The following is a 24,970-nucleotide window of genomic DNA, read 5'->3' as shown; positions in this document are numbered from 1 at the left end:
TGTTGACTACTGGTAAAACTGTTGGCTTTATTTTCTCAAGAGTGAAATTGTGTATTAAAATTGCTTATGAAAATCTTAAAACCACCTACTGAAAACCTCTTTTCTTCAATCTGGCTGATTTACGCTGCTTTGAAAACACGTCTGCTCTAGGCGTCTAAGTCGCCCCTCCTTCCTTCAGCCACTGTTTGCTCATCTTCTGGACTGTACTTGGGGAGTGTGTCTTGTGGATAATGGACAACAGTGGTCACGCTCTGGTCCTTTCTTTTCAGAGGAGCTGGTGAAGCTGTATCTCGCTGAACTCCAGAGCCCCGAGGAAATGACTCGCTGTGGCTGTGCCCTGGCCTTGGGCGCCCTGCCGGCCTTCTTCCTGAAGGGCCGGCTCCAGCAGGTGAGGCTGGCCTAGCATGGCGGGGGCCGTGTGGGACCAGACCCACGAGCAGGGTATGTAGGCCGAAGGGGTTCCTGCAGGCCAGCGTGTGCATCCGTAAGGAAGGGGAGGGGAACACCCAGGGCAGTGAGTGGTCTGTGAGAGCCTGGTGAGCAGTCTAGCTGAGGAGGCCTGGGGGAGCTGACTCCTTGGCTGAGGAGGGAGCCTCGGCCTCCGTGGAAACACCCCCGGCCTTTCCTTGCCTGTGGCGTGCCATCCAGCCTTTTCTGCATTAGGAGCAAATGTCTCCGGCCTCATCTGGGAAGGCTGCCCCCGTGGCCACGTGAAGGGTCCCAGGCCTCCCACCCCAGAACTCCTCCTGGGGAGGGGCCTTTTCTCCCCAACACGGGGTCCTATGCTCTGGCATGGCCGGGGGGCAGGGTTCTGCTTGCCCTTGAGTTCCATGAGCCTCGGCCTGTCTCCTTTCAGGGTGATCCATCAGCTCCCCTCATACCCTGACTCGGCTCCTGAGCTCCCTGGGAGAGTGGGTGCCAGAGTCAGACCTAGGAGACCCTGCCGGCCTCAGCCTACCCAGCTCTTCCCTTTGTGCTCCCCTTTCCCTCGACTCAAACGTCAGTCGTGGTCCTGGCGGCCCACATCCCAGGTGTCACTGTGGCCAGGTGCCTGGCACACATGTGCCCCTCACCTGTGTCACCTTCCCCTGCCCCTGACACCTTGGGATCCAAGGCACCAGACCAGCTAAGGTATCAAGATGGGGAGCAGACCATCCAAACCCTGCCCGGGGGCTTTTCTATTTGAAGCACCTGGCATTTAGAACGGAACTGTCACTTCCAGAGTAACTGGTGAAGATGTGAGCAGCTGGGCACTTTCATGTGCCGAGGGCTCCCCTCCAAGCAGGGAGCGGGAGGGAATGGCTGGCCTTGGGTGCAGGGTCTTGTCCTGGAGGGAGGAGGCAGACTGGCAGAGATGGCCTGAGTGCCAGTGATGGGGGCGTGGGTAGGAGGGTCGTTAGGAGCCAGCCGTGGGAAGTGCTGGAGGCGCCTCTGCCCCACTCGGGCTCTGTGTGTGCTCCAGAGCATGTGGTCTACCCGGACAGGCCGCCAGCCATGCTGTGCTGTGTTCCGGGCACAGGGTGCCAGGCCAAGCCTCCACCTGCGTGCACGTGCGTGCATCTTCAGGCCCGCAGTTCTGCCTTTGCTTTTCAGGTTCTAGCAGGCCTGAGGGCCGTTACCCACATTTCTCCCAAGGACGTGAGCTTTGCTGAGGCCAGGCGGGATGCCTTGAAGGCCATCTCTAGGTGAGCCCTGCTGGTTTTTCTCTCCAAAGTCACTGTCCTCTCAAAAGCCAGCGACCGAGCATGAAGGGATGTTCACAGCAGTTTGTGTGAGAATACCCGTGGGTCAGGGGCTGAATCTACTTTGAGGCAAACATTTTTATTTTCTAGTTTCTTCTCTTTACAGAGGACTGTCTGAGAACATGCCAACTCATAGAGGATCATTACGGTTTTGTCATAATGAATAATGAAACCCATAGTGCACTTACCTCTGTGTTTTGGGGACAGTGGGCCTGCTCAGGAACTGGGGCTGAGTTATCTGCTCGTGACCGTGGCCCCCCGGTTGCCTGTGTGGAGGGAATGCTGACGTTAGTCACACACATGCACGTCGGGAGGGGTTGCCCTTTCTCTGACAAGCCCTGTGGAGTGCCTTCTGTAGGATGGTGGGGTAGGAGGGGCCAGCCACAGCCGGCCCCCAGTGCACCCTGAAACTGTAGACGCTAGAAATGTGGCTTGGCGACGTGTCATTCAGCATTGCATTAGTGCAGGAGCATTACGAGTCTGCTTCTGAGGTTATGGGTCTGTTCTGAGGGCATCCTGGCAGGAAAGACACATCCAGCCAAAACGACAAGAACGGCAGGAGAGCTTGCATGGGATTCTCAGACGTTAGCTGGGTTTCACACGTTTTTAATTTTAGGATTTGCCAGACTGTCGGTGTGCGGGCAGAAGGGCCTCCGGACGAAGCTGTGTGCAGAGAGAACGTCTCCCAGATTTACTGCACGCTGCTGGACTGTCTGAAGGATTACACCACCGACAGCCGCGGGGACGTGGGCGCCTGGTGAGGCACTCGTGCTGTCCTCGTCCCCTGCTCTTCTCATGAGTGTCCCACCAAGGCCAGAGGTGGTCCATGTCGCTGCTCTGACCCTGGCTGGGCTCTTGATCCCCAGGGCAGTGTGGGCGATGGTGCTCTGCCTGCAGCCGGGGCTCACGTCTGCCCGGGACATGGGGCCCGTCTTCCTGGTTCTTTTTGTGCCGTGTGGCTCTCGAGCGGATCCTGGACACCGAGGACGCTCTGGTTCTGCTTCATCCTTCCAGAGGGCGCTGACGGCTCTGCAGCAGGCAGCGGGCCTGCCTCGAGTGCAGAGCCATGGTCTCCATCTCGCCTGGTGTAGGCGGCTGCTCAGGATCTGGTCTTCTGACCGCGTGATGGCGCATGCTACCTCCTGGGTGGTGCTCTCTCCTTGGCGGGAGGGTGGATGCCCCGGGTGTGTAGTCCCTGCTGACCCTGGTAATGTGGGGCTGTTTGTGGTCCCCATTGCCCAGCTGGACTGAGTGTTCTTTGTCCCAAGTTTGAAATGGTGCTCTTACTCTGGAGTTAGACCAGCAAACAGGAGCTGTTCTATATACATTTATCCCTCAAAAAGCCTTTAAAAGTTTTTTTGCCGGGAGGAAAAAACAAACCGACTTTGTAGAGTGGGTATGTTCTGTGCTTAAAGGTTCAGGGGGAACCAGCGCTATTTCTCTGTGCACTTGTGGGAGAGTTTTCTGGGCCCTGGCCATTTGTCTTTGGGTGTCAGGTGTTTCTGAGGTAATATGTGAGGGAAGCATCCTCAGAGAAGGGCTGCGAGCAGCCTTTGTCGAGCCTCCTGCGTGTTTCTTGTCCCGGGTTGAGGGCGCCAGGCCCTGCCGAGTGGCTGATGGTCACGTAGCACCTGGGGCAGTAGGCCAGCTCCTCAGCCCCTCCATGTCTCTGCAGGGTCCGCGAGGCAGCCATGACCAGTCTGATGGACCTGACTCTCCTGCTGGGTCGGAACCAGCCAGAGCTGATCGAGGCCCCCCTGTGAGTCTGTTCTCCCCGTGTGGGGAGAGGGGCAGCCCAGGCCCTCCCTCCTGACACCAGGGCCCCTGCCCCTGGCTCAGCCTCTCCTGGGGTTCAGGCCTGTTGGAGGACAGCCAGCTCCTGACCTCAGGGCCCCTGTGCCCGCACGTGCTGCCGCTGGAGACTGGCCATCCTGTGCTCTGTTGGTGCCCTGGGCACCGGGCTGCCTCTGGGCACCTTGCCAGCTTGGGGTCACCATGCCCCCTCCATTGCTCTTGTCCAGGCCCCTGAGGAGACCCGGGCTGGCTTCCCCAGCAGCCCCCAGCTCAGTTCCTCTGGCTGCAGATGCCGCTTCCTCCATCTCTTCCCCTTCTTGGAGCCCATGGTCATGTCAGGCCCACTGCTTCCACTCCAGACTTCCCGCGCGGGCTTCTGAGGCGTCAGGTCCCATCCCACCCGCCACCAGGTTGGCCCAGGTGCCCACTCTCTGGTTCCAGATGCGCTAACCCTGCACTCTGGTCTGCAGCTGCCAACAGCTCATGTGCTGCTTAGCCCAGCAGGCGAGTGAGAAGATCGACCGGTTCCGTGCACACGCGGCTCGCGTGTTCCTGGCGCTGCTCCACGCCGACAGCCCTGCCATCCCCCACGTGCCCGCCCGGCCGGAGCTGGAGAGGCTCTTCCCCAGGTACTGGGCCCTGCTCCAGGGCGGGGGGACAGCCCTGCTCCCCATGGGGCAGCGCCTCCAGCTCTTGCTCCTGTCTTGCAGGGCCGCCGTGGCCTCCGTGAACTGGGGCGCGCCCTCCCAGGCCTTCCCGCGCATGGCCCGCCTCCTGGGGCTGCCTGCCTACCGCTACCACGTGCTGCTGGGGCTGGCCGTGTCCGTGGGTGGCCTGACCGAGTCCACGGTAAGCAGGCGCCTGGGTGGGCGTCCCTGTGAGGGAGCGCTGCCTCCTTCCTTCCTTCGGGACCCTCTGGGGGTGGGCGGGTGGTGTTCCCCTGACCTGACGGCACATGAGGCAGGAGCTCAGCGGCCAGCTCCCTGGCTTTTGTTTGGGTCTGGATTCATGCCCCCGCACAGTGAGGGCCCCGTGCTTCCCCAGCCGGTCTCTCCAGGTCCCTGTCCACTGCTTGTGTGTTCTGTTGGTGGTTTGTTGTCTGTTCTACTCTGTTGTCGCCCCTGTGTGACTCTGCCCCCGCCTCTCATCCCTCCCTTGGCCCCGATTCAGTGGGTTTGTGGGTTTCATCACTTCTGGAAAGGTGTCTGCCCCCTAATTCCTGCCTACTGTCCGTCCTCTCCGCCTTCATGCTCCTGTTAAGTTACTCCAGTGTCTGCAGTTTTGTGTAGCCTGCCTGTTCCCTCCCACGGTTGAATATTTTGTCATTGCTGTTCAGTCCTCACTTGTGTCTGACTCTTTGTGACCCCCACGGACTGCAGCACGCCAGGCTCCCCTGTCCTTCACTGTCTGCTGGAGCTTGCTCAAACTCATGAATGTTTGGTGTTTCAGAAATTGTATATTTCATTACCAAACATTCGGTTTGATCTGAAGCGTTCTTGTGCTTCTTCCTTGCACATTCATCTCATGATTGCGTTTTCTTTAATAATCATCGCCCACTGTCCCGCACTCTGTTTCACGAGCTGGTGTCTGCTGTCGGAGGGAGGCCTGCATCTGCTCTCCTGCTCTGCTGACCCCTCCCTGAGGACTCGCCTGTTGGGTGCTGGTTGTGTGGTGGGCTTTGCTGTTATCCTGAGGGCAGGTGCCTCCTGTTGGGTGCTGGTTGTGTGGGCTTTGCTGTTATCCTGAGGGCAGGTGCCTCCTGTTGGGTGCTGGCTGTGGTGGGCTTTGCTGTTATCCTGAGGGCAGGTGCCTCCTGTTGGGTGCTGGCTGTGGTGGGCTTTGCTGTTACCTGAGGGCAGGTGCCTCCTGTTGGGTGCTGGCTGTGTGGGCTTTGCTGTTATCCTGAGGGCAGGTGCCTCCTGTTGGGTGCTGGCTGTGGTGGGCTTTGCTGTTATCCTGAGGGCAGGTGCCTCCTGTTGGGTGCTGGTTGTGTGGGCTTTGCTGTTACCTGAGGGCAGGTGCCCTTGCTTTTGCTCCCCAGCAGCAGTGCTTGCCCAGATGCCAGGCATCTAAGTGGTGCTTCTTACAAATTTGGTGACAGTGTGTGAGGGCTTGGGTTGCCTCCAGAACTATCTCCCTGATATGGGTGTCTTCACGCCCATGATGGGCTCCTCACGCCTGGCCTGGACAGCCTCTGCCGGCTCCCCATGCTGTGCAGCAGACGAAAGTCTGTCACACAGGCAGCCCGGGCAGGGAGAGCTGGGAGCAGGGTGGTCTTGTCCCTCTTACGAGAACGCTTCTCTGTGTGGCAGGTCAGGTACTCAACACAGGGCCTCTTTGAGTACATGAAGGAGATTCAGAACGACCCGGCGGCCCTGGAGGACTTCGGCGGGACCCTTCTGCAGGTCTTTGAGGATAACCTTCTGAACGACAGGTGAGCGCTGGTGTCGTCACAGTGATTTCTCAGACCCCCAGGGTCTCACTGCCCAGCAGGATTTTGTGGGGAGGTAAGGTGGGCACAGCCAGGCAAGGGCGTGACCCAAGCACGCGTCCCCGGGTCTGGCCGTCACCTCCCAGGCCCCTCAGAGCCTGCACTCTGAGGCGGCTGTGTATGTTGGAAGTAAAGTGCCAGAGGCTGTGATCCCAGGAGAGCTTGTCCGGCTCTGGCCTGGGTGCTTCCCGGTCGTGCCTGCCTGCACGTCATGGCCGCTGTTCCAACACGTGGCTCACGCACAACCGTGACCACCAGGATTGGAAAGCAACCGGTCTTCTCATCGTTTTTGCTGTAGCATTTTGTTAACTGCTTTTCCAAGAAATGGAGTGTAGACCCCAAAGCCCTGACTTGCAGACTTGGGGATGTTTCGTGCACCTTCTCAGAGGGCTGTTCCTGGACTCGGTGCTCGGCTGGCCCAGGGCAGCCGGGCACCGGTCACTCTGGCTGGACTGCATGCCCCTCACACAGGCCCTATTCCTGGGAGCCAGACAGTCTGAATGAACAGGAACTCGACCCAGAGCGCTCTGCTCCACGGCGTGGGTGACACCTAACGAGAGGCACGTAAAGAGTGCAGTCTGAGAAGTTCTGACTCGTGCCGACAACCGTGAAGCGGTCAGGCACACCTGTCACCCCCAGTTTGCCTCCTGACCCCCGCCCCCACCCGCTGTGGCCCCCCAGCCCCAAGGCAACCACTGATCTGCTTTCTGTCACTGAGAAATCTGGGTGCCCCCAGCCTCACCACAGCTGGCCTGGTCGGCCCTTTCACTTCAGCTGATCTGACGGGGTGCGGTGTCTCGTCATGGCTGTGATTTGCCTCCCCTGCTGATTGAGGGTGCCGGGCCTCTTCTTGGGCACTCGTGGGCTGTCTGCAGAGCCTCTTTGGTCAGGTGTCTCTCGGATCTTCTGACTTTTTTTTTTTAACTGGGTGCTTGTTTTTAACATGCTGCTGGAGTTTGAGGTTTCCTTACAATGTTGGACGAGTCCTCTGTGAGATGTGATTTGCACGTTTCCTCCCAGTCTCTAGCTTGTCTTCCACACTCCTAACAGTCTCTCTGTTAAGGAGAAACATTTTGTACTTTGATAAACTTGTTTGTATCCTTGTTCTTTTATGAATTGTGTTTTTTGTGTCATTATCTAAGAAATTTCTGCCTGACTGAAGGCTCCACGACTATCTCTTAACGTTTTCTCCTAGAAGTTTCGTAGTTTGAGTGTTCCGCTCAGACCTCAGGTCTGAGTGGGGTTGGTTTCTGTGTGATGCGACTACAGGTCCAGGCCTATGTCCCGGTTTTGCCTGTTGACGCCCTGGTGCTCCACGTGTGCAAAAGACTGGACTTCCCACTGCGTTGCTTTTGCGTCATTCTCAGAAATGGTGGGTGTGTGGTCCAGCCTGGGGCTCTTCTGTTCCTGGATGTATTTGCTTGTCTTCACACCAGGATCCCACGGTTTTGATACTTGGGCTCTGCGGTGCTAGCTCTCCAGGCCCACGCTTTCTTCCCGTCGCTGCGTGGGCTCGCCTTCATCCTTGGTGTCTGCACATGAGCCTCAGGACTGGCTTGTCGTTTCCTGCACGTCCTGCCAGGAGTTTGGTTGGGGCTGAGCTGTTGGCCGTCCAGGGAGGCCCGCGAGGCAGTGGCACTGAGTTTCCCGCGTGCGCGGGTCTGCCCTTCCGCTGTTCTGACACCTGGCATCTCACACTTGCCTTCCCCCCAGGGTGTCCGTGCCGCTGCTCAAGACGCTGGACCAGATGCTGGCCAACGGGTGCTTCGACATCTTCACCGCCCAGGAGAAGTGAGTGCTCCCTGTGCTCTGTGTTCAGTGCTGCCTCAGTGGTTCAGCCTCGGGCTCACCTTTCAGAGAACCGTTGATCAGATCCAGAGATCAGGCTTCTGGGAGATAGTTTCCTGGTATGTTCAGGGTCAGCTTTTATACACACTCTAAGAGCCACCAAGAACATCGGCTGCTCCCGTGGGGGTTGGGGGCTCCTGCTGTGTGTTTGGGACACGGAGCAGGTGGGGCATTGCCCCTGATGGGGGCCTGCAGTCAGCACCACTGTGGACGGTGGATTGGATGGTGAACGGGATCACAGAGGGCCTGTGATGGTCACGGTGCTGAGACCTGGGCCAGGTGAAGAGCCCATCTCAGACACAGTGGGGCCACTGGGAGGCCGGCGGGGTGGGCACAGGGAGTGGACACGAGGCCACTTCCCTCTCCGCTGGGTTCAGGCTGCTCAGCTGCCGAGCACGGAGCATTGCAGCCGCTGCACCAGCCTCCCCGTCTGCAGCTCTGGCATCTGGGGTTCATTTTCTCCCACTTCTGAGGTCTCTGCTCTCGGTCACTTGATCTCAGAGCTCCCTCTAGGCTGATGGTGACAGTCGTTGAGGGTCATATTTCTGGGGGTTCTTCCATAGCCAGGGCAGCATCCTTGTGCTGAGCAGGGTTCGGGCGAATCTCTCAAGGCCTCTGGCCTGCAATTTGAAAAAGAGTGGCACCGGGTTCTGCGCCAGTCCCCTCTGTGTGCCCGCCACACCCCCTCCACAGGCAGGAAGCTAGGCAGCTGCAGTCTCGCCCCCTTTGCCACTCAGGCCTCGGTGGTCCCGTCCTTTGCACTCTGCCGTCTTGAGTCTTGTTCACTGTCAGTTCCTCCAGGCGGGAGTGGATCTGGTTGGTCCCTGTTGCTCTGCCTTTGCTGAGACTCTCAAGTGCTCTTTTAACATCGAAGGGTTTCTCCTTTAATTCGCTGGTGGTGCAGCTCAGCGTGTCTGTTACGCCTGCTGTTGGAGCGGTGGCCTGTGTGTGCACGGGCTGTGCCATGTGATCCTGTGTATATTGCACGGCTGGACTTGCCAAGCGTTCTGTTTCAGATCTTAACCTATTTTCCTGCTTTGAAAATTTTCAGACTGAAATGGTAGGAGAAAGCAGCGCTCCAGGTTGTCAGGCTCATCTCCAGCTGGGGGTTTGTGGCCGCTGGTGCTGGAGAGGAGCAGCTTGCCAGCAGATCTCTCTGGGTGTGCGGGCACGAGGCAGCCGAGGAGGACTGTGGGCTCCTGGGCAGGCCCCTGGGAGGGCACAGTGGTTCTCAGACAGGAAGGCTGGATGGAGCAGGCGTGGACCAGAGAGGCCTGGGGGTCGAGTTGGAAGGCTCTCCAAGCAGATCAAGATGCTGTAACAAATACCACGGCCCGGGTGGTTGAACACCAGAAACTCATTCCTCCCAGTGCTGAAGGTTGGATGTCCAAGTTCAGCAGAGGGACGTGGTCTTCCCGTGTCTTCAGGTGGCAGAGAGACCACCTAGAGACCACGTCTTCTCTTAGCCCACTGATCCCCTATGGGCTCCTCGTCAGCCTCCCAAGGCTCCACCTCCTAATGCCCTCACGTTCCAAGTTAGAACTTCAACGTAGTAGACGTGACCATTCGGTTCATAGCAGAAAGGTTTGGTTTAAGGTGCTTATAGATCTCGTCCAGAGGAGATGGATCATCAAGGCTGGAACTCAGTAGAAAGTCCTCAGTAAACAGGTGGTGTGTGATCTCATGAGGTCACGGGAGGGCAGGAGTAGACAAGTGGCTGGGGCAGGCACACCAGGAAGAAGGAGAGTTGGGGAGCAGCCACATAGGCTGAGAACAGAAGGGACCTCAGCGTCCAGAACCGGCCTGGGGTCGCGGCTCTGCCGGAGAGGAGCATGTTCCTCTCATGGGGACCCACGCTGGTCGTGGTCGCCATGGCCTCACGTTCTCCTCGGTCAAGCAGAACTGGGTGGGGGGCGCCCCTGGTCCCTCCTTGACCCTCCAAGAACCTGGACGCAGGAGTCCTGGGACCCAGTCACGGTGCGGTCGTTTTCCTTGATCCTGGGTTGAGCCTGGTGCTGCCATGGCACACGTCGGCTAGGTGTGCAGTGGGGTGGGGGTTCTGGGTGTTCCTGTTACTTCGAGGCCCCACCAGGGCGTGGCCTGCCCTCCTGTTGCGGGGCCGTGGGACAGGAAGTGTGTGGGGAAGGTGGCAGCTTGTCGAGGACAGGACAGTGGGGCTCTGTCCCCTGCTGCACTTGCAAAGGGGCCAGCTGGGTGCCCTGGCGTGCATCCCCAGGGGGGAGTTGTCTTTGGGGGTGCCATCGGCAGATGCTCCCCAGAAGCCCACCTCCAGGTCTTGTCCTTTCCTTTCAGTCACCCCTTCTGTGTGAAGCTGCTTGCGCTTTGTAAGGAAGAGATCAAGAAATCCAAAGACGTCCAGAAACTGCGGTCCAGCATCGCGGTGTGAGTTCCAAGGAGCTTATTCCGGTGGGAAGGGGAGAGGCCGGCCCAGCAGCTGAGCACAGGCTTGGGGATGTTCGTTCTGATGCTTCCGTGTTCCTGGCGGAGCTGGGGGGCTCTGCCACACCTGCCCACCCTTGGGCCAGCCTCCTAGGCAGGTCAGTGGGCACTGGGTCAGGGAGCCTTGTCATAGAACAAGACTTGATCCCGACCGTGGAGGTATGGATGCCCCCACCGACAGAGAGAAAGTGGATGTTGAATCTGGGCTGCCTCCCTGCAGGGAGACGGCCCTGAGGCCTGGGGGTCCTCACAGACAGCACCTGGGTCCCCTCCCCCGCCGGGAAGCGAAGGTGTGGGGTGTCGTGGGTCACTCACTGGAGTGTGGGGTCCCCGCAGGTTCTGTGGGCTGGTGCAGTTCCCCGGAGACGTGAGGAGGAAGGTCCTCCTGCAGCTCTTCCTCCTGCTCTGCCACCCCTTCCCCGTGGTGAGTGTCCCGGCCCCCACATCAGTGCTGGGGGTGCTGATGCTTCCTGGTGTTGGTGTGGGCGGCCCTCAGTGGAGGGCGGGCCTCGTCACGGTGGGCGGGGCCTCGTCACGGTGGGCGGGGCGTCCTGTGCCTGGTGGCTGCAGCAGCTGCCGTGTGATGGCTGAGCTTGGCCCCTGCCTCTGGGGGCAGGTCCTGATGTTCCCCTGGGGCCCCAGGCAATGGGCCCGGGTGCAGGGAAACGCCCACACTCAGGGGGACCCCTGCCCCCTGGAATCCTGGCCACAGGTGCACCTGGGTGCCCCACTGAGAATAGGCGTTCAGCCTATCAGTGTCCTGTGGGCTCTGGTTCTGAGGCTTCTGGAAGGCCCAAGCTGAGTGGCTTTACCCCCACCTGGGGCAGCACCTGCCCCACAGCCCCCACCCGAGTCAGGTTCCTAGGCAGTCTTCTCTTCCTTTGGCAGAAGAGATACCCCAGTGTGACATCTTCCTAGTGGGGCCACTGGATGCCCCTTTCCCCGTGATCAGAAATGCAGGTTCCAGGCCCTGAGCTGCTGGCCAGGACCTCGGGGGTGGGCCTGGGGGTTCTGAGGGCACCTGTTCCATGAAGTAAGTCCCCACCAGGCACAGCTAGACGAGAAAACAGGTGAGAGGACTGCTCTGATCAGGGGCAGGGTTTAGCGCAGTGTTTCAGCGAGGAAGTGTTGGAAGCTGTGCGGCCTCCTCCTGATAAGGGCCGCTGGGGGGCGCGGGGCGGCCATGGCAGTTGTGGCCTTGGATCGTGAGTGGGGAGAGGTCAGCTCCTCTTAGCTGTCTGCCCAGCCAGCCTTTGCTGGTTTCCCGGGACTCTGGGCCCTCAGGAGCTGCCTGGCCCCCATCCCTGCTCCCAGCCAGGGTCCCGTCAGCTCTGCTCTCCGTCCCACCAGATCCGGAAGAACACGGCCAGCCAGGTGTATGAGATGGTGCTGACCTATGACGTGGTGCCCACCGCGGTCCTAGACGAGGTCATGGCTGTGCTCAGCAGCACGGCCTGGTGAGTGTGGCCCAGCCTTCTCCCGGGAGCGCGGCGGGTGCGGCACCTCAGCGAGTGGGACCCCCGGAGCGTGTCGTGGTCTCTCCCAAAACCCTCCAGAGGTTAGGGGAAAGAGGGGCTCCAGCTCTCGGCTCAGCTCTGGGTTACAAGGCGGCAGTGGTGTCTGGCCGACCCCTCCTCACCCACGTGTCTGCGTTTCTGTTGTGCAGGCTCACTTCCTCCCACTCAAGAGGATGAGGAAGGAGAGGGTGCCTCCTGCTCCTGGGGTGTTTGGGTTGGAAGATCCTCGAAGTGAAATTATTTTTTACCAAATACCATTTTTTTAAAGTGAAAAGTTGGGTTGTTCCGAGCACTGATTGGTTAGAGCCTAACTTATTTTTTTGTGGCCACTTTTCCATTGATCGTGTCATGGCTCTGGGCGCCCTTTCTGCAGTTTATTGGGGTTGAAATCACTTGAGAATGGCAGCTCCCGCCCCCTGAACTATGGTGTCAGAAGTGCAAGGAGGCATGGCGTGGCGTGGCGGGCAGTGTCTCCCTCCGTGGGGAATGTCTCCCTCCCACCCCAGACACTCACTTCCCTCCTGGCGCCCAGGGCCACCCCTCATTCCAGGTCAGGGCTCCAGGGTTGTTTTAAGCACAGTTCCTGCCATCTCTGTTGGCTCCTTGACTCTTGATGGGTTTGGATGATAGGTTTGAAAGGGGTGTTGAGTGGGGCAAGGAGGTGCTGATGGAGAAGCAGGGAAGGGGTGGCCCACGAGCAGAGTCCAGCGGGCAGCAATGCAGGATGACGGGGGGTGACGCTTGTCCCGCTCCAGGCACCGCTCACACGTATGCACACCCTCGGGCATTTGCCTGTGCTTCTTCAAGGTGACCACGTTCCTCGTCCCCATTTTGGGCACAGAACCAAAGTTCAGAGGTTGCTCAGGCAGCAGCAGTGAGGCCCCCAGGACTGGGTTCCGTCCAGGTCAGGTCACCCTGCTTACGAGGGAGGGACATGCATCATGTCCTCACGTGGCCCTCCCTCAAAACAGTGACGTTCCTGCAGGGCCAAGCCCTGCGCACGGAGACTGAGCATCGATGCAGCTCCCACCCCCACCTGGCAGCCCAGCTGCCCCGAAGGACAGGGCAGGGCCTCGGGTTTTAGGGCCTCGTCGAGGTTTCCTTGGGAGACCCCTGCCTCCAGGAGGAGGGCGTTCTGGTAAACATGCTGCAGCCCCCGCGACAAAAATTCCAGAGCAGAAAGCATGGCCCCAGGAGATGGGACGCCTCTGCTCTGCGAGCCGCTGGACAGGGCACGCTTGTCTGCGATGTCAGTGATAACAGCACAGAGGCGTGTCCTCCATGCTTGAGAAGGACTGTGAAGGGAGGGTGACATGAAGCCACCAGCGCCCGGTGGGCCCCGGGGTCCCCTTGAGCTCCCACACCTGCCTTCCTCTTCTCACAGTTCAGGGCAGAGGGGGCGCGTTCCCAATTCCTTTGCTAAAAAATTCCAGAGGATTTATGGATAACTTTTTTTTCTTATAACAAAAGAAAAACATGCCCAGTTTTCTTTATGGTGTTGCTAAATATAATTTTTATTTTTAATGAAAGTTGTAACAGCTTTCAAAGTCAAATAAAACCCATCTGTGCCCTAGCCCCCATCTCCCTGCTGTCTTGGTGTTTCCTGCCTCTGGCCCCTGGGTGGGGCTCTTTGGGGGCCAAGGGCCCCTCGTGGGGCTCCCTGAGAAAGCATTCAGGAGCAAGGCCTTGTGTGAGTGCGGGTGAGGCATCCTTTTCCCTGATTTCTACCTCATCTCGGGCGTTGGGGTTTCTGCACACCCGACAAGATCTTGGCAGATTTACCTGCGTGGACTGTCCCCACGGCTGACGGTGCTCCCTGCCTTCTCCTCCCCAGGGACGCCGAGCTCCCGGTTGTGAGAGCCCAGCGGAACCGCCTGTGTGACCTCCTGGGCGTGCCTAGACCGCAGCTGGTTCCCAAGGTATCACCTGCCCCTCAGGCCACCTGGGGGACCTGGGGTCCCTTCCTTGTGAGACCTCCAAACACAGCTCTATGAGCTCCTGTTCTGAGTCCCAGGGTCTAGAACATTCCAGGATGAGCTGCCTGCCGCACGTTCCATGTCAATCCCTTTCAGGATCCCAGGAGGCAGCAGAGCAGGACTGTGGGATGGGGGCAGAGCCAAGGCCCACACTCTCCTCTCCCACCTGCCCCCCGTCCCACCAGATGGGCCCGTCCTGAGCGATGGCGGTGTTCCTGCTGCTGCTTCCCCCGCCCCACACTCTTCCGCCAGGCATGTCTCACATGTGTCCTGTGGAGCAGCAGCACCCAGGCCTGGCCCGCTGAGCACCCGTCTCCCGCCCTCGGAGCAGCACAGCAGCCTTCCGCTGTTTCCACTGCCCCCCCGGGCCTTTGTGCCCCCAGGGCCGGCTGCTGTCCGCCCGCCGAGGCCGCCGTCCTCCGTGGCGCGTGTGCCTCGTTGCTGCGGTTTTCTGACACTGAGGGCTCCAGGCTGCTCTTGCAGCTTCTGTGTCATTGGGAGACTTGAGACTGTTATGTGTGTTCCTGGAGAGGATCAGGGCTCTATTTCTTTTCAGTCTGTGGGTCCTGCAGGAGCGGAGGTGGGTCGCAGCAGCTTGGGCTGGGGTCCTGGGGAGGGCCGTGCCCTCCTCCTGTCCCCACCAGCTGTGTCCCTCTGACCTTGGGCACGAACCCTGCTCTGGAGAGGCTGTTGAGGAAGGACATGTGTGCAGGAGAGCGTGGTGTCGAAGCTCTAGGTCTCCAGGCACCCCAGTGTTTGCCCTGGCCACCCCAGGCGAGCGCCTCAGGCTGCCGGAGCACCAGTGCCCGTTTCCGGTGGACTCGCCGGGCCGAGGACTCGGGCGGGCAGTGCTGAAGCAGACTCCAGCGCGACGGTGCTCCCTGCTCGCGCTCAAGGCTGTGTGGCGTCTGTGATGGGCGCTCCCTGGTTTCCCTGGTGATGGGAACGTGACCACTTTTTCTGAGATCTGAGGTGTTGGGACATTGTCGTTCCTTGCGTGTCAGACCTTTTGTGTTCTCTCCAGGTTGTCCATCTTTCTATACTTTTGTCTTCAGGGTCCTTTTTCTGGACGTGTGTCCCGCAAATGTCTCCTCCTCCAGGGATGACCTTCTCGTCCTTAGACTTAACATGGTCCTGTTTGGGTATTTCGACCTCCTGTAGGGTTGACAGTCTTTTTCCTAAGAGCTTTACTGTATTACTTTCTACGTTTGGACTACGATCTGCCTGATCAGCTCCTCCTGGCTGCGTGGTGGCATCAGGCCACACGCGTGGCTCCGTTCTCGGATCGTCGTCCCTCCATGAGCCAGCCAGCCTACAGCGCCGGATGCAGGCCTCAAGATGCAGGGAGGGCTCTGCAGTCTCACAGTGGGTCCTGGTGCCCAGTTATCTCAGCCTCACGGTTCTTTTTGCTTCGTGGTCGTCTTCTCTTCCCAGCCCTTGCGTTCGCACCACACCTGTAGGATAGGCTTGTTGGGAGTTTGGCTGAGGTTGCCTGCAGCCTGAAGGTCCATTAGGTGAGAAGTGGCGTCTCTGCTCCGAGTCTCTTGACCGAGAACACGGTGTGTCCATCCGTGGACCCCTCAGTGTTTCATGGTTTTTGGAGCAGAGATGTTCATGTCTTTTGTAATTGCCCCACAGTTCTTGGATTTTCCACCCCCACCCCATTTTTGTTTCTCTTTGCCTTTCAGTTTAGGAAGCTTCTGTTGACCTGTCTGCAAGCTCACTGATCGTGTCCTTGGCCCCACCTGGCCTTAGGAGGCGCCCACTGGAGGCACCTGTTTGACCCGCAGTGCTGGTGGCCCCTCTGTCCCTGCTTGGTGACGTCCGTCCCTGCGTGGCCTCCGTGGTGCCCACCAGAGCCCCTGGTGTACTGATCCCAGTTGTGTCAGGCTCCTGGTCTGATAGTTGCAGTATCTCTGCCGTTTCTGAGTCTGCTTCTCACATCTGCACTGTCTCTTCAGACTGCTTTCTCTTGCCTTTTTGTATTTGGTATGTTTTTGTTGCTGCTGCTGCTAAGTTGCTTTAGTTGTGTCCGACTCTGTGTGACCCCATAGACGGCAGCCCACCAGGCTCCCCCATCCCTGGGATTCTCCAGGCAAGAACACTGGAGTGGGTTGCCATTTCCTTCTCCAATGCATGAAAGTGAAAAGTCAAAGTGAAGTCACTCAGTCGTGTCTGACTCTTAGCGACCCCATGGACTGCAGCCTACCAGGCTCCTCCACCCATGGGATTTTCCAGGCAAGAGTACTGGAGGGGGTGCCATCGCCTTCTCCAGTGTTTTTGTTGAGGGCCAGCCTCTTAGGGGAACAGGCGTGAGGTGACCGGAGTGTGAGGGATCTGCTGCAGCCTCTCAGGGGAACAGGCGTGAGGTGACCGGAGTGTGAGGAATCTGCTGCAGCAGCAGGTCCGAAGCTGAGCCGCTCCTGGTCCTGGTCCTCGGGAACCACGCGGGAGTGTGAGCTCCTTGGAGAGGCCGCCAGGGTTTCTCATCCTTGTGCCCGGCCACGCTCAGCCACCAGGTGTTCGTCAGTCACCATTTAAGTTTGTCTTCTAGATCTTTTCTGTTTCCCAGCTTTGGGGTGGGGGCTGAGAAAGGTGACTGGTTTTCAGTCTGTGTATGACTGTACTTTGTTGCCATTTTGTTGATCATTGAGAAAAATCTCAGCTTGTCTTTTCAGTTTTCTCAACTTCTGTGATGCATTTGAAGCTGTGTTCCCTGTAGCTCAGCTGGTAAAAAATCCACGTGCAATGCAGGAGACTCTGGATTGATTCCTGGGTTGTTAAGATCCCCTGGAGAAGGGATAGTCTACCCGTAACGCCAGTATTCTTGCCTGGAGAATCCCGTGGACAGAGAAGCCTGGCGGGCTACACAGTCAACAGGGTTGGCAAAGAGTCAGACACGACTGAGCCGCTTTCACTCACTACAGGTGCCTGTAGGTTTTAAAGTCTGTGGCGTATTCCTGGCGGATTGACATCGGTGGGAACATTCTCGTTTATCTGTGATGATGCCTCGTGCCTTAAGTCTCCTTGGTGTGATGTCGAGCGCCACAGCGGAGTTTTTGCTTAGTGTTTATGTAGTATATCTCTTTTCGTTATTTCACTTCCAATTTCTGTATGTTCTTATATTTGAGTTTCTTATAAACAGTAGATAGGTCTTACCTCCGTTTAATCCAGTTCAACCATTGTTGGTAGCTTGAGTGTTTTCTCCACTTGCATTTAATGTGTGATTTTGGCTTTATTGGGTTGGTTTGCCGATTTCTTTTCAGTCGTTTCTTTCCTCCCTTGTCATCGTTGGCAGTGGTTAATGACGTTTTTACCATCTCGCTTCCCCTTCTGTTAACTTCCTGCAGTTTTCCTGCTGTTCTGTTAGGGGCTGCTCGGCGGCAGCGTTCCTTCCTGATGTACTGCACTCAGAACGCAGCACTGCTCGGGGGGCTCAGCTGTGCTGCCCTCGCTGCCCAGGGCCCGGGTGGCCGTGGCGTGCCTTCCATTCGGCCACCTCTCCCTTCATTGCCCTTCGGTTCACTGTGCTCTTAACTCTCCGTTTCTCCTCTCTGTGGCAGTTATTCCTGAGGTGAAGTCTCCCCCACCCCCGCCTGCCATACAAGTGTACGGCCCTTGCCTTCTCTGGGGCCTGCAGGCCCCCTCGGGTGTGGGGCAGGGGCAGCCCACTCGGTCCCAGGTGATGCTGCTGGTGACAGGGTGGCCAGATGAGTGTTGATTCTGTCTCCTCATGTGATGGCCAAGCACACCACCGGCTTCCTAAGGAAACGCGCTTTCAACATTATTAGGAAAATGTTGTAAAGATGGGTGAAGCGGTGGGGACAGGACAGTCACCCTCCACACCCGCTCGCTGTGCAGAGGTGGTGTCGGCCAGAGGGCTCCCGGCATGTTCGGGGAAGTGGCACAGATGCAGTTTCCGCAAGAAATGGGGCGCAGGGGCGGCTGGGGAGACAGCACTGACCGGCTGGCCCTGTCCCGTGTCCCCCACAGCCTGCTGTCCGCTGAGGCCGGGCCCGGAAGCGAACTCGCGCCTGCCTGGCCGGGAGGAGGAGCCCGGGCATGGTTGACAGATAAGATGCAGACGGATGGCAGCCTGGCTGGTGTGTGCGAGGGACCCGGTGTCTGTTACCTGGAGGTGGCATCTCCTCACGTGCGTCCTGCGCCCTGGCCTGTCGGTGCTTCTGTCCTTATCCCCAACCCCCGTTTAATAAAATTCCCTGCTGAGAAGCTCCCCGCCTGTGTCTGCCATTGGTGCCAGCAGGGATGTCTGGTCAGGGAGCTGGAACCAGAGAGGCGTGTAAGGTCCCTCCCCACCCACCCCCCTGCTGAGACCCACAGGGAGGGGTGCCCGGGAGCACAGGCCTGGGGAGACCGGCTGCAGCCCCCCAGCTGTCCCGTCACCACGGCCGCCGTGCCTTGCTGGGCTTGGTCTTACTCACTGACAGGCTCTAGAAGACTCACACTTAACATCAGATCACAGGGCAGAGAAGGCGCCACGGCCCGGGGTGGGAGAGGGCGCCTGCTCCAGGCCCTTTTGCAGGGCCTGTGAGGGGTGGTGTGACAGTGTCTCCCTCACCCTGTTCTGGCATCCCGTGCACGCGGCCATCGCTAGTCACCTGCCTTCCTGTGGTTTTGTTCAGTCGGAGCTAACACTGTTTTGAATGCTGTGGGGACCAGTTTCATCTACACAGGGGACTTGTGATGGTAGCTCAGACCCCGGACTGGAATGGTGTGGCCAGCAGCTTCACAGCTGTGCCACGTGTGGCCTCCAGGAAGTGGAAGAACCGCACGGTCTGTACCTTTTTCCCATCTGTCCAGAGTGGGTGCACACTCGGGGTTTGTGAAGCAGACAGGCTTCTTCCCTCCACGCAGGCCTGTCCAGAGGCCAGCGTGCGTAAAGGTTCCCCGCCTGGGCACTTGCGTGGCCGGGGGTTCGGCGCCTCCCTTGCTGCCTCCGGGGCTGAGGTCTGGATGCAGCAGAGATGTGGATGGACAGGTGAGAACGTGTGAGGCACAGCCGTCGGGCCAGGACAGCGCCGCTGCTCCCGGGCCACAGGACAGACTGCCTCTCACGGGACGCGTGGGGCCGTGTGGACTCGGCCCGCGCGGCAGGAACAAACAGGACCCTGGGGGCACAGCTGCCCTTGGTGCACAGCTGGTCTCCAGTCTTCACTGCTGTCACTGAGGGCGAGTAGCTGCTGTGGGGACTGTCCTGTGCATCGCAGAATATTTAGCCACAACCTAGATGCCGGCGGGAGCCCCTCCCAGTTGTGATGACAAAAACACCTTCAGGCAGATTCCTGCAAACAGTGACCACGTGACAAGAATAACAGCTACTGTGTGGATTTTTCGAAAGCACGTAGGATTTTAACAGCAGCAGCAGTGTGAATACACGCAGTTTTAGGTTTAGAGCCCTGTGGCCAGAACACCAGTTCTCCTGCCTCTGCCTGCCACCTTTGTATTCTGTGAAGGGTCTTCTGAGACCCTCTGCACACAAGGACCGCAGTGCTTTAATCACCAAGGCTGGGAATTCTGACCAGACGTGGCTTCACAACGCGGCCACTCCTGATTGTTCAAGCCCCTTTGACCCTCCTCAGAGCCAGGAGTTATTGCCTCGTTCATGTGAACTGTTAGGGCAGGGCCTCCATCCCCGAGTCATCACTCTGGCATCAATGACACTAACGATTCAACACATCGATGATTTCTTCTTGGATCAAGGAGACAAGCCCAGTGGCACCAGCATCACCTTTAGGGGAGAGCCACTGGGCTCCTGAGACTGAGAGACCAAGTGGAGAAATGGGCAGTGCCCGGCCATTTCTCAACTCAGGACTGCTGTAGCTGGGGGCCCCCAGCGGCCAGGACATGGTCAGAACTGCCACCTTCCCCAGTTCTGGTCACACCTCCAGCGTAGGACCAACCAGAGAAAGAGGCGCTCCCCTGCCCACTCACACCCGCGGCCCCTGCCAGGCACCACGGGCCTCTCCCTCCCCTGCCCAGGTATCTGCCTCACTCAGAGAGGGGCTGACTCCCCACCGGACAAGCGTCAGCGCACAGCCTCTGTCCCCTGAGGGGCCTCGTCCAGACCCACATCTCTAACGTAGGCTGACCCCCACAGAGCCACGCATCCACCCAGACCGCACAGAGGGCAAAGCTGGGAACGAAGTGGGCGTTGGGGTTCGTGGCCATGGGGAGCTGAGAGTGACCAGTACAAGCTGCTGGTGCCACTGACGTGAGGGATGCTGAGGAGGGCGTGGTGGGCAGCCAAGCCCCTGTCCCCAGCAGAGGAGTGTTCCGGGTCTTAGTCTGTGTGTATACATGTGTGGACACGTCAGAAATACACGGCGGGGCGCAGACCACACGTAGAACACGGAGCACCCTCTTGGTGAGTGGGGTTTGTGGGGCATCTGGGCAACACCCGCCACATGCATGTGGGGCCCTCCTTCCCTGCTGGCCCTCAGCCCTGGGCTGCAGCTGCTGGGGGCCTCGTACATACCTGGGAGCAGCTGCCACGGGTCTGTCAGCTGAAGTGAAGGAAGTCCCGGCCCTCCTGCAGGTTCAGCGACCTCAGGTTGTCCTCAAACGCGCCCCCCGTGAGGTCCTGTGGGAAGAGCGACAGGTCAGCTCTGTCCAGCCTGTGCCGGGGACCCCAAGGTGCTCCCTATGAACTCCTGTTCCACGGCTGAGAGGACAGAGGGGCCTGAAGGGAATCCGCTGGCCACTGTGTCTCACTGGTCACCAGGGAGATGGGGGGCAGGGGGTCCTCTGAGGGGCCTCCACCCACCCTGCCTTTGGCCCCCCGCTGCAGGTGGTGGCTGACCCACCCCGGGGACTCAGGTGAGGTTCACGTGGGCAGTCCCTTTCACTCATGCCTGGGTCCAGGGCAGACCCAGCTTCCCCGCTCCTGACTTGATCCCAGGGTCTCTCTCATGTCCCCCTGCCCCATGCCCTCCTCGGGCCACAGGTGGGAGGCGGCCCAGGGACAGAGCCTGTGACTCTACAACCAGCTGCAGGCAGAGCCCTTCCTACCCCCCACCCCAGGCCTGTCCCCATGGCTGTGACAAGCCGTGGCCCTGCAGGAGGCAGGCTCCGCCCATGTCTGCCCTGGGACCTTGCTGGCGCCCTGGGACCTTTCTGGCACGGGACTCGGTGGTCTGAAACCCTTCGGCCGAGCCTGCCTGGTGGCCACCCCATGGATCCCCAGCCCTCCTGTGTGGGCCACAGCGGGTTTGGGGAAATGCTTGCAGGCACCTATCCTTCGTCCCAGCACCACCTGCCAGGTTCCCTCCTGCCTCCATAACCAGCAGGGCAGGCGTCTCTAGCAGGACGGGGGCGGGGTGACCTGACCACCACGTCCCTCCCATTGGGTGTCACCTCTCCTGGGACCCCACATGGAGGCGCCCCCTTGTCCTCGGCCGTTTCTGCAGCTACTGCTATTACCTAAGTTTTGCTAGAAACATTTGAATGGAAACCATTCTACCTGGAAAACAACTGGAATTTCCACATTCTGTTCTCTACTTGCTGCCTGGTCTCAGCCCCCCTTTTCTCCTCCCGTTATCTCCAGTTTTCAAAGGAAACACATGTGGGTTCAGGGCCAGCCCGGTCACAGACCTCGGTTGACAGAGGGGCCACCGGGCAGGCAGGCCCGTCCCTGACCTGGGGAGGGGACTGACTTCACAAAACTGTTCAAGTTAGATGCTTCCATGAGTGGACAGACCTCCTTAAGACAACAGAAAGGTCAGACAAGACCAACAAGGACGAGAACCCAGAGGGTACAGGGGACTTCTACAGGTCATGAAACACACAATCCCATAGACGAGCTGATCAGAAATGTCAGGGGAGGAAATCCACACACCTGATGTGGGAAAGGTCTCAGCCTTGCCAATGATCAGACAGAAACGAACCCCACCGTCTAGCTGTGGGGCCTCGGAACCCTCCTGCCTCCAGGTGTGTCCCCTGGCCTGGCCACTCCCTAGGCCTTGTCTAGCAAAACAGAAGACATGGCCATCCCACAAGCCGAGGACAGCAGTCAGGACCCTCCACACGAAGCTCTGGTGTGACGCCCATGGCTGGATCCCACAACACCAAGAAGAGAACAGCTGGCCGCTAGCTTGATGTGGAGGAGGCCGGACCCCAGAGGACACAGCCGACTCCATCACACAAGCCAGGACCACGCACTCCGCCTGAAAGGACTAGCTGAGAAAGTATGAACCACAGAACCAGGCAGTGCTGGGGGATGGCTCGTCATCTATTAAACTGTGCAGCAGGTTCTGGAACAAATGCCTCAGTTTTCTTCAAGGGCAGGTGGTTCGTATTTACGCCTCTGTTCTGGTAAAACTACATTTACAGATGCAGCTGATAGGCCACACTTTGGCCATTTCCTAAAGGTGTGAAAAGTTCACAATAAAGTTTATCAAAGAAAAATGTGAGAGGGACTTCCCTGATGGTTCAGTGGCTAAGACTGCACACTCCCAATGTAGGTGTCCTGGGTTCGATCCTTGGTCAGGGAACTAGATCCCACATGCCACAGCTAAGACCTGGCACAGCCTTGAAGAGTAAACAGAAGAAATGCGAGAAAAGTTCTAAAAGAATAATGAAGGAAGACTAGCTGCACTCGGTGGTGAACATTATAAAGCTACAGTCAATAATGATGCAAAGCAGACAGATCAGTAGAAAAAGGCCAGGACTCCAGAAGTAGCTCCACATACACATTCATACCTCACACACAAAGATGGCACTTCCCAACAGGCAAAGACATGGGCGTCTCACCAAACGATGTGGGGACAACTGAGGATCCTCATGGAAAGAGAAAGTCTTTATAGCAAAATAAATTCCAGTTGTATCGAAGATATAAGGAAAATACCGGACTCTGAGGACCAGACTTAGATAATGTTTTTATAAAGTTTCATAATGAGGAATGATTGTCTTAGAATGAATAAGACATCTAAAAGTCTTAAAAGGAAAAACTATTTTGACTATACCTGAATAAAAAATTTCCAAGTGGCCAAAGATACAAATTCAGTCAAATGGCACAGAAGAATCTGCAGCTCTTCACAGACAGTGGTTGGTTTTTGTTGCTATATAAAGAAAAATACTGAGACCATCAGAGAAACAGGCCAATGCAAAGGATAATGTACCAAGGGGAAATAAAGATGATTACGAATGTGTGAAGAGATGCCCTCCTTACCCACAACATGACATTGCTGGTTGGAACCATAAACTTACTGTTTCTCACCAGCAGCTTGCAAAGACGGGACGTCGGGTCCCACTGGAGAAGGGTCACTGGTGGGGGTGTAAACTGGCTCAGCCTCCAGGGACGGAATGGCTGGTCTCATGGCTGATGGCGGGCATGCTCGTTGACCAGCACCTTTCAAACATTTCTCCTAAGCGTGTAGCCACTTGAGCAAAATTATGCGTATATAAAGATATGTAGTGTTATTTCTAACAGCAAAGAGTAAAAATGGCCTAAAGCTACATCAGTAAGTATTGGGTTGGCCAAAAAGGTCTGCAGGGTGATACATTCTGTACATTTTCTGTAATATAATAACATAATATCTGGATAATAAATGTATGAAACATCTGTATAATTGAGTGGGATGCAGATATTTTTAGGACGAGGGACGTGATTCCCCCAGAAGCTCCTCTAGCCAGCAGCGAAGGAGGCATTCCTGCCGGCACAAGGAACCCTGGACCTGAGCCCCTAGAAACACGTTACCCCACAAGCCAGTTTTGGCAACAAAGAGGTCACAAGAAAGCGAGGGAGACGGAGGTTACCGCGGGTCTGCATTCCAGCACACAAGCATGAAAAGATAAAAGACACCCACAGGGCAGATTTCAACACTGATGGGATATCTGGAAATTTGGGGTGAGATAGTGTTGTTTGGGTAGTTTTTTGTTTTTTTTTTTAAGCTTTTAATTTTTTTAGGAAACAATGAAGAAACAAGGCTAGAATCTGCCTTGATCGCAGGTTGGGGGAGTTGGGGCTCAGGACAGCAGTTGGGGCTCAATGCTTTGGCCGCATGTGCTGGAAAGAAAGCTCCCTTCATGGCGAAGGCAAGCACAACAGGGTTAGGCGGCGCCAGGGGCTTTATGTGGAATTAACTCCAAGATATACCATTAGGTGAAAAAGCAAAATGCAGAATAAATATGTACAACATGCTGATGCTGGTTTCACACACACACACACACACACTCTCTCTCTCTCTCTGCAGGGGGCAAGGGTTTGACCCCCGGTTGAGGAAGAGCCCTGACCCAGTGCCGGCACCCCGTGGAGCCCCTGCTTCTAGTAGACACTCCATGATTAGGTCATGCGTTACTGTGACAGGCGTCTTGCTACAGACCCAGCCCCTTGTTGGCTTTCACAGAATAAGCTGCCGTCATGGGGGGGAGTGGGGGCGGGTAGCAAACAGCCAGCAAAGCACTGAGGCCCTTGGCCAACATCCTTGAGCTCTGACTGCTGCCAGTGACCACGAGAGTCTGGAAGCCAACCTGCCGCACATGAGCCTCCCAATGAGAGCGCATCCCCGGCAGGCTCCACCGCTCTCACCTGAAGCTGAAACCCACCTGTGGTGCCTGGACCTCTGACCCACAGAAACGTGAGGTAATAATAAACGTGTGTTGTTTAAGGCTAAGTTTGTAGCTTGCTATATAGCGTTAGTTTAATAACAGGTTCAACCTGGCAAACAGTCTGAAGAAAACCTCAGGGTGACAGGTTGGGACTGGAGCCATCTGGCCACCTGGCCCCGGGACCGTCACTGCACAGCCACCAGCAAAAGTATGAAACTGGCCCCTGCTGACCCCACACACAAACATCAACTCAAAATGGGTCCAAGACCTAAATGAAGGGGCAGAAACCATAAAACTCTTAGAAGGAAGCACAGGGGTAAATCTTCATGACCCCGGATTGGGTGCTGTTTTCTTAGCTGTGACACCAAATAGGAGCAGTCAGATTTAAAATAGATAAAATGGGGACATCCCTGGTGGTCTAGTGGTTGAGAAATTGCCTTCCAAAGCAGGGGATCTGCATTCAGTTCCTAGTTGGGGAACTAAGGTCGTGGGGCAACTAAGTCTGCCTGCTGCAACTGTCGAGCCCAGGTACCACCACGAGAGATCCCACAGGCTACAAGCAAGACCAAACCCAGC

General features: G+C 57.5%; 2 protein-coding genes across 13 annotated transcripts in view; one reads left to right on the top strand and one right to left on the bottom strand.

The window, feature by feature from the left end:
• The window catches only part of TBCD (tubulin folding cofactor D), a 148,660-nt gene extending 130,602 nt beyond the window's left edge, over window positions 1–18,058 (top strand). For 2 of the 5 annotated variants that reach the window (XM_061392425.1, XM_061392424.1), the window contains exons 27-39: window positions 270–388; window positions 1,594–1,685; window positions 2,359–2,499; window positions 3,418–3,501; window positions 4,007–4,165; window positions 4,247–4,385; window positions 5,849–5,970; window positions 7,741–7,818; window positions 10,189–10,278; window positions 10,672–10,759; window positions 11,686–11,792; window positions 13,687–13,771; window positions 17,822–18,058. In XM_061392425.1, coding sequence (XP_061248409.1) covers window positions 270–388; window positions 1,594–1,685; window positions 2,359–2,499; window positions 3,418–3,501; window positions 4,007–4,165; window positions 4,247–4,385; window positions 5,849–5,970; window positions 7,741–7,818; window positions 10,189–10,278; window positions 10,672–10,759; window positions 11,686–11,792; window positions 13,687–13,771; window positions 17,822–17,836 — 1,319 coding nt within the window. In that variant the 3' untranslated portion in view covers window positions 17,837–18,058. Of the gene's footprint in view, window positions 1–269; window positions 389–1,593; window positions 1,686–2,358; window positions 2,500–3,417; window positions 3,502–4,006; window positions 4,166–4,246; window positions 4,386–5,848; window positions 5,971–7,740; window positions 7,819–10,188; window positions 10,279–10,671; window positions 10,760–11,685; window positions 11,793–13,686; window positions 15,946–17,821 lie in introns of those variants that run through there. The other 3 variants (XM_061392423.1, XM_061392426.1, XM_061392422.1) reach the window with 2 other exon arrangements.
• Window positions 1–24,970, bottom strand: part of B3GNTL1 (UDP-GlcNAc:betaGal beta-1,3-N-acetylglucosaminyltransferase like 1) — a 132,075-nt gene that overhangs the window by 7,643 nt on the left and 99,462 nt on the right. For 3 of the 8 annotated variants that reach the window (XR_009731427.1, XR_009731428.1, XR_009731429.1), the window contains exons 12-13: window positions 20,325–20,429; window positions 1,931–2,008 (exon numbers count right to left, since the gene is read on the bottom strand). Coding sequence is in view for 5 of the 8 variants with exons in the window: in XM_061392431.1 (XP_061248415.1) it covers window positions 20,349–20,429 (81 nt within the window). In the remaining 3 variants the exon portion in view is untranslated. Of the gene's footprint in view, window positions 1–1,930; window positions 2,009–16,177; window positions 17,591–18,007; window positions 19,132–19,174; window positions 19,602–19,829; window positions 20,430–24,970 lie in introns of those variants that run through there. The other 5 variants (XM_061392432.1, XM_061392433.1, XM_061392431.1 and 2 more) reach the window with 4 other exon arrangements.

The sequence above is a fragment of the Bos javanicus genome, chromosome 19 (genome assembly GCF_032452875.1).
Source record: "Bos javanicus breed banteng chromosome 19, ARS-OSU_banteng_1.0, whole genome shotgun sequence".
Taxonomy (NCBI): Eukaryota; Metazoa; Chordata; class Mammalia; order Artiodactyla; family Bovidae; genus Bos; species Bos javanicus.
Note: the sequence above shows the minus strand (reverse complement) of the source record. Positions and strands in the feature narration are given on the sequence as shown.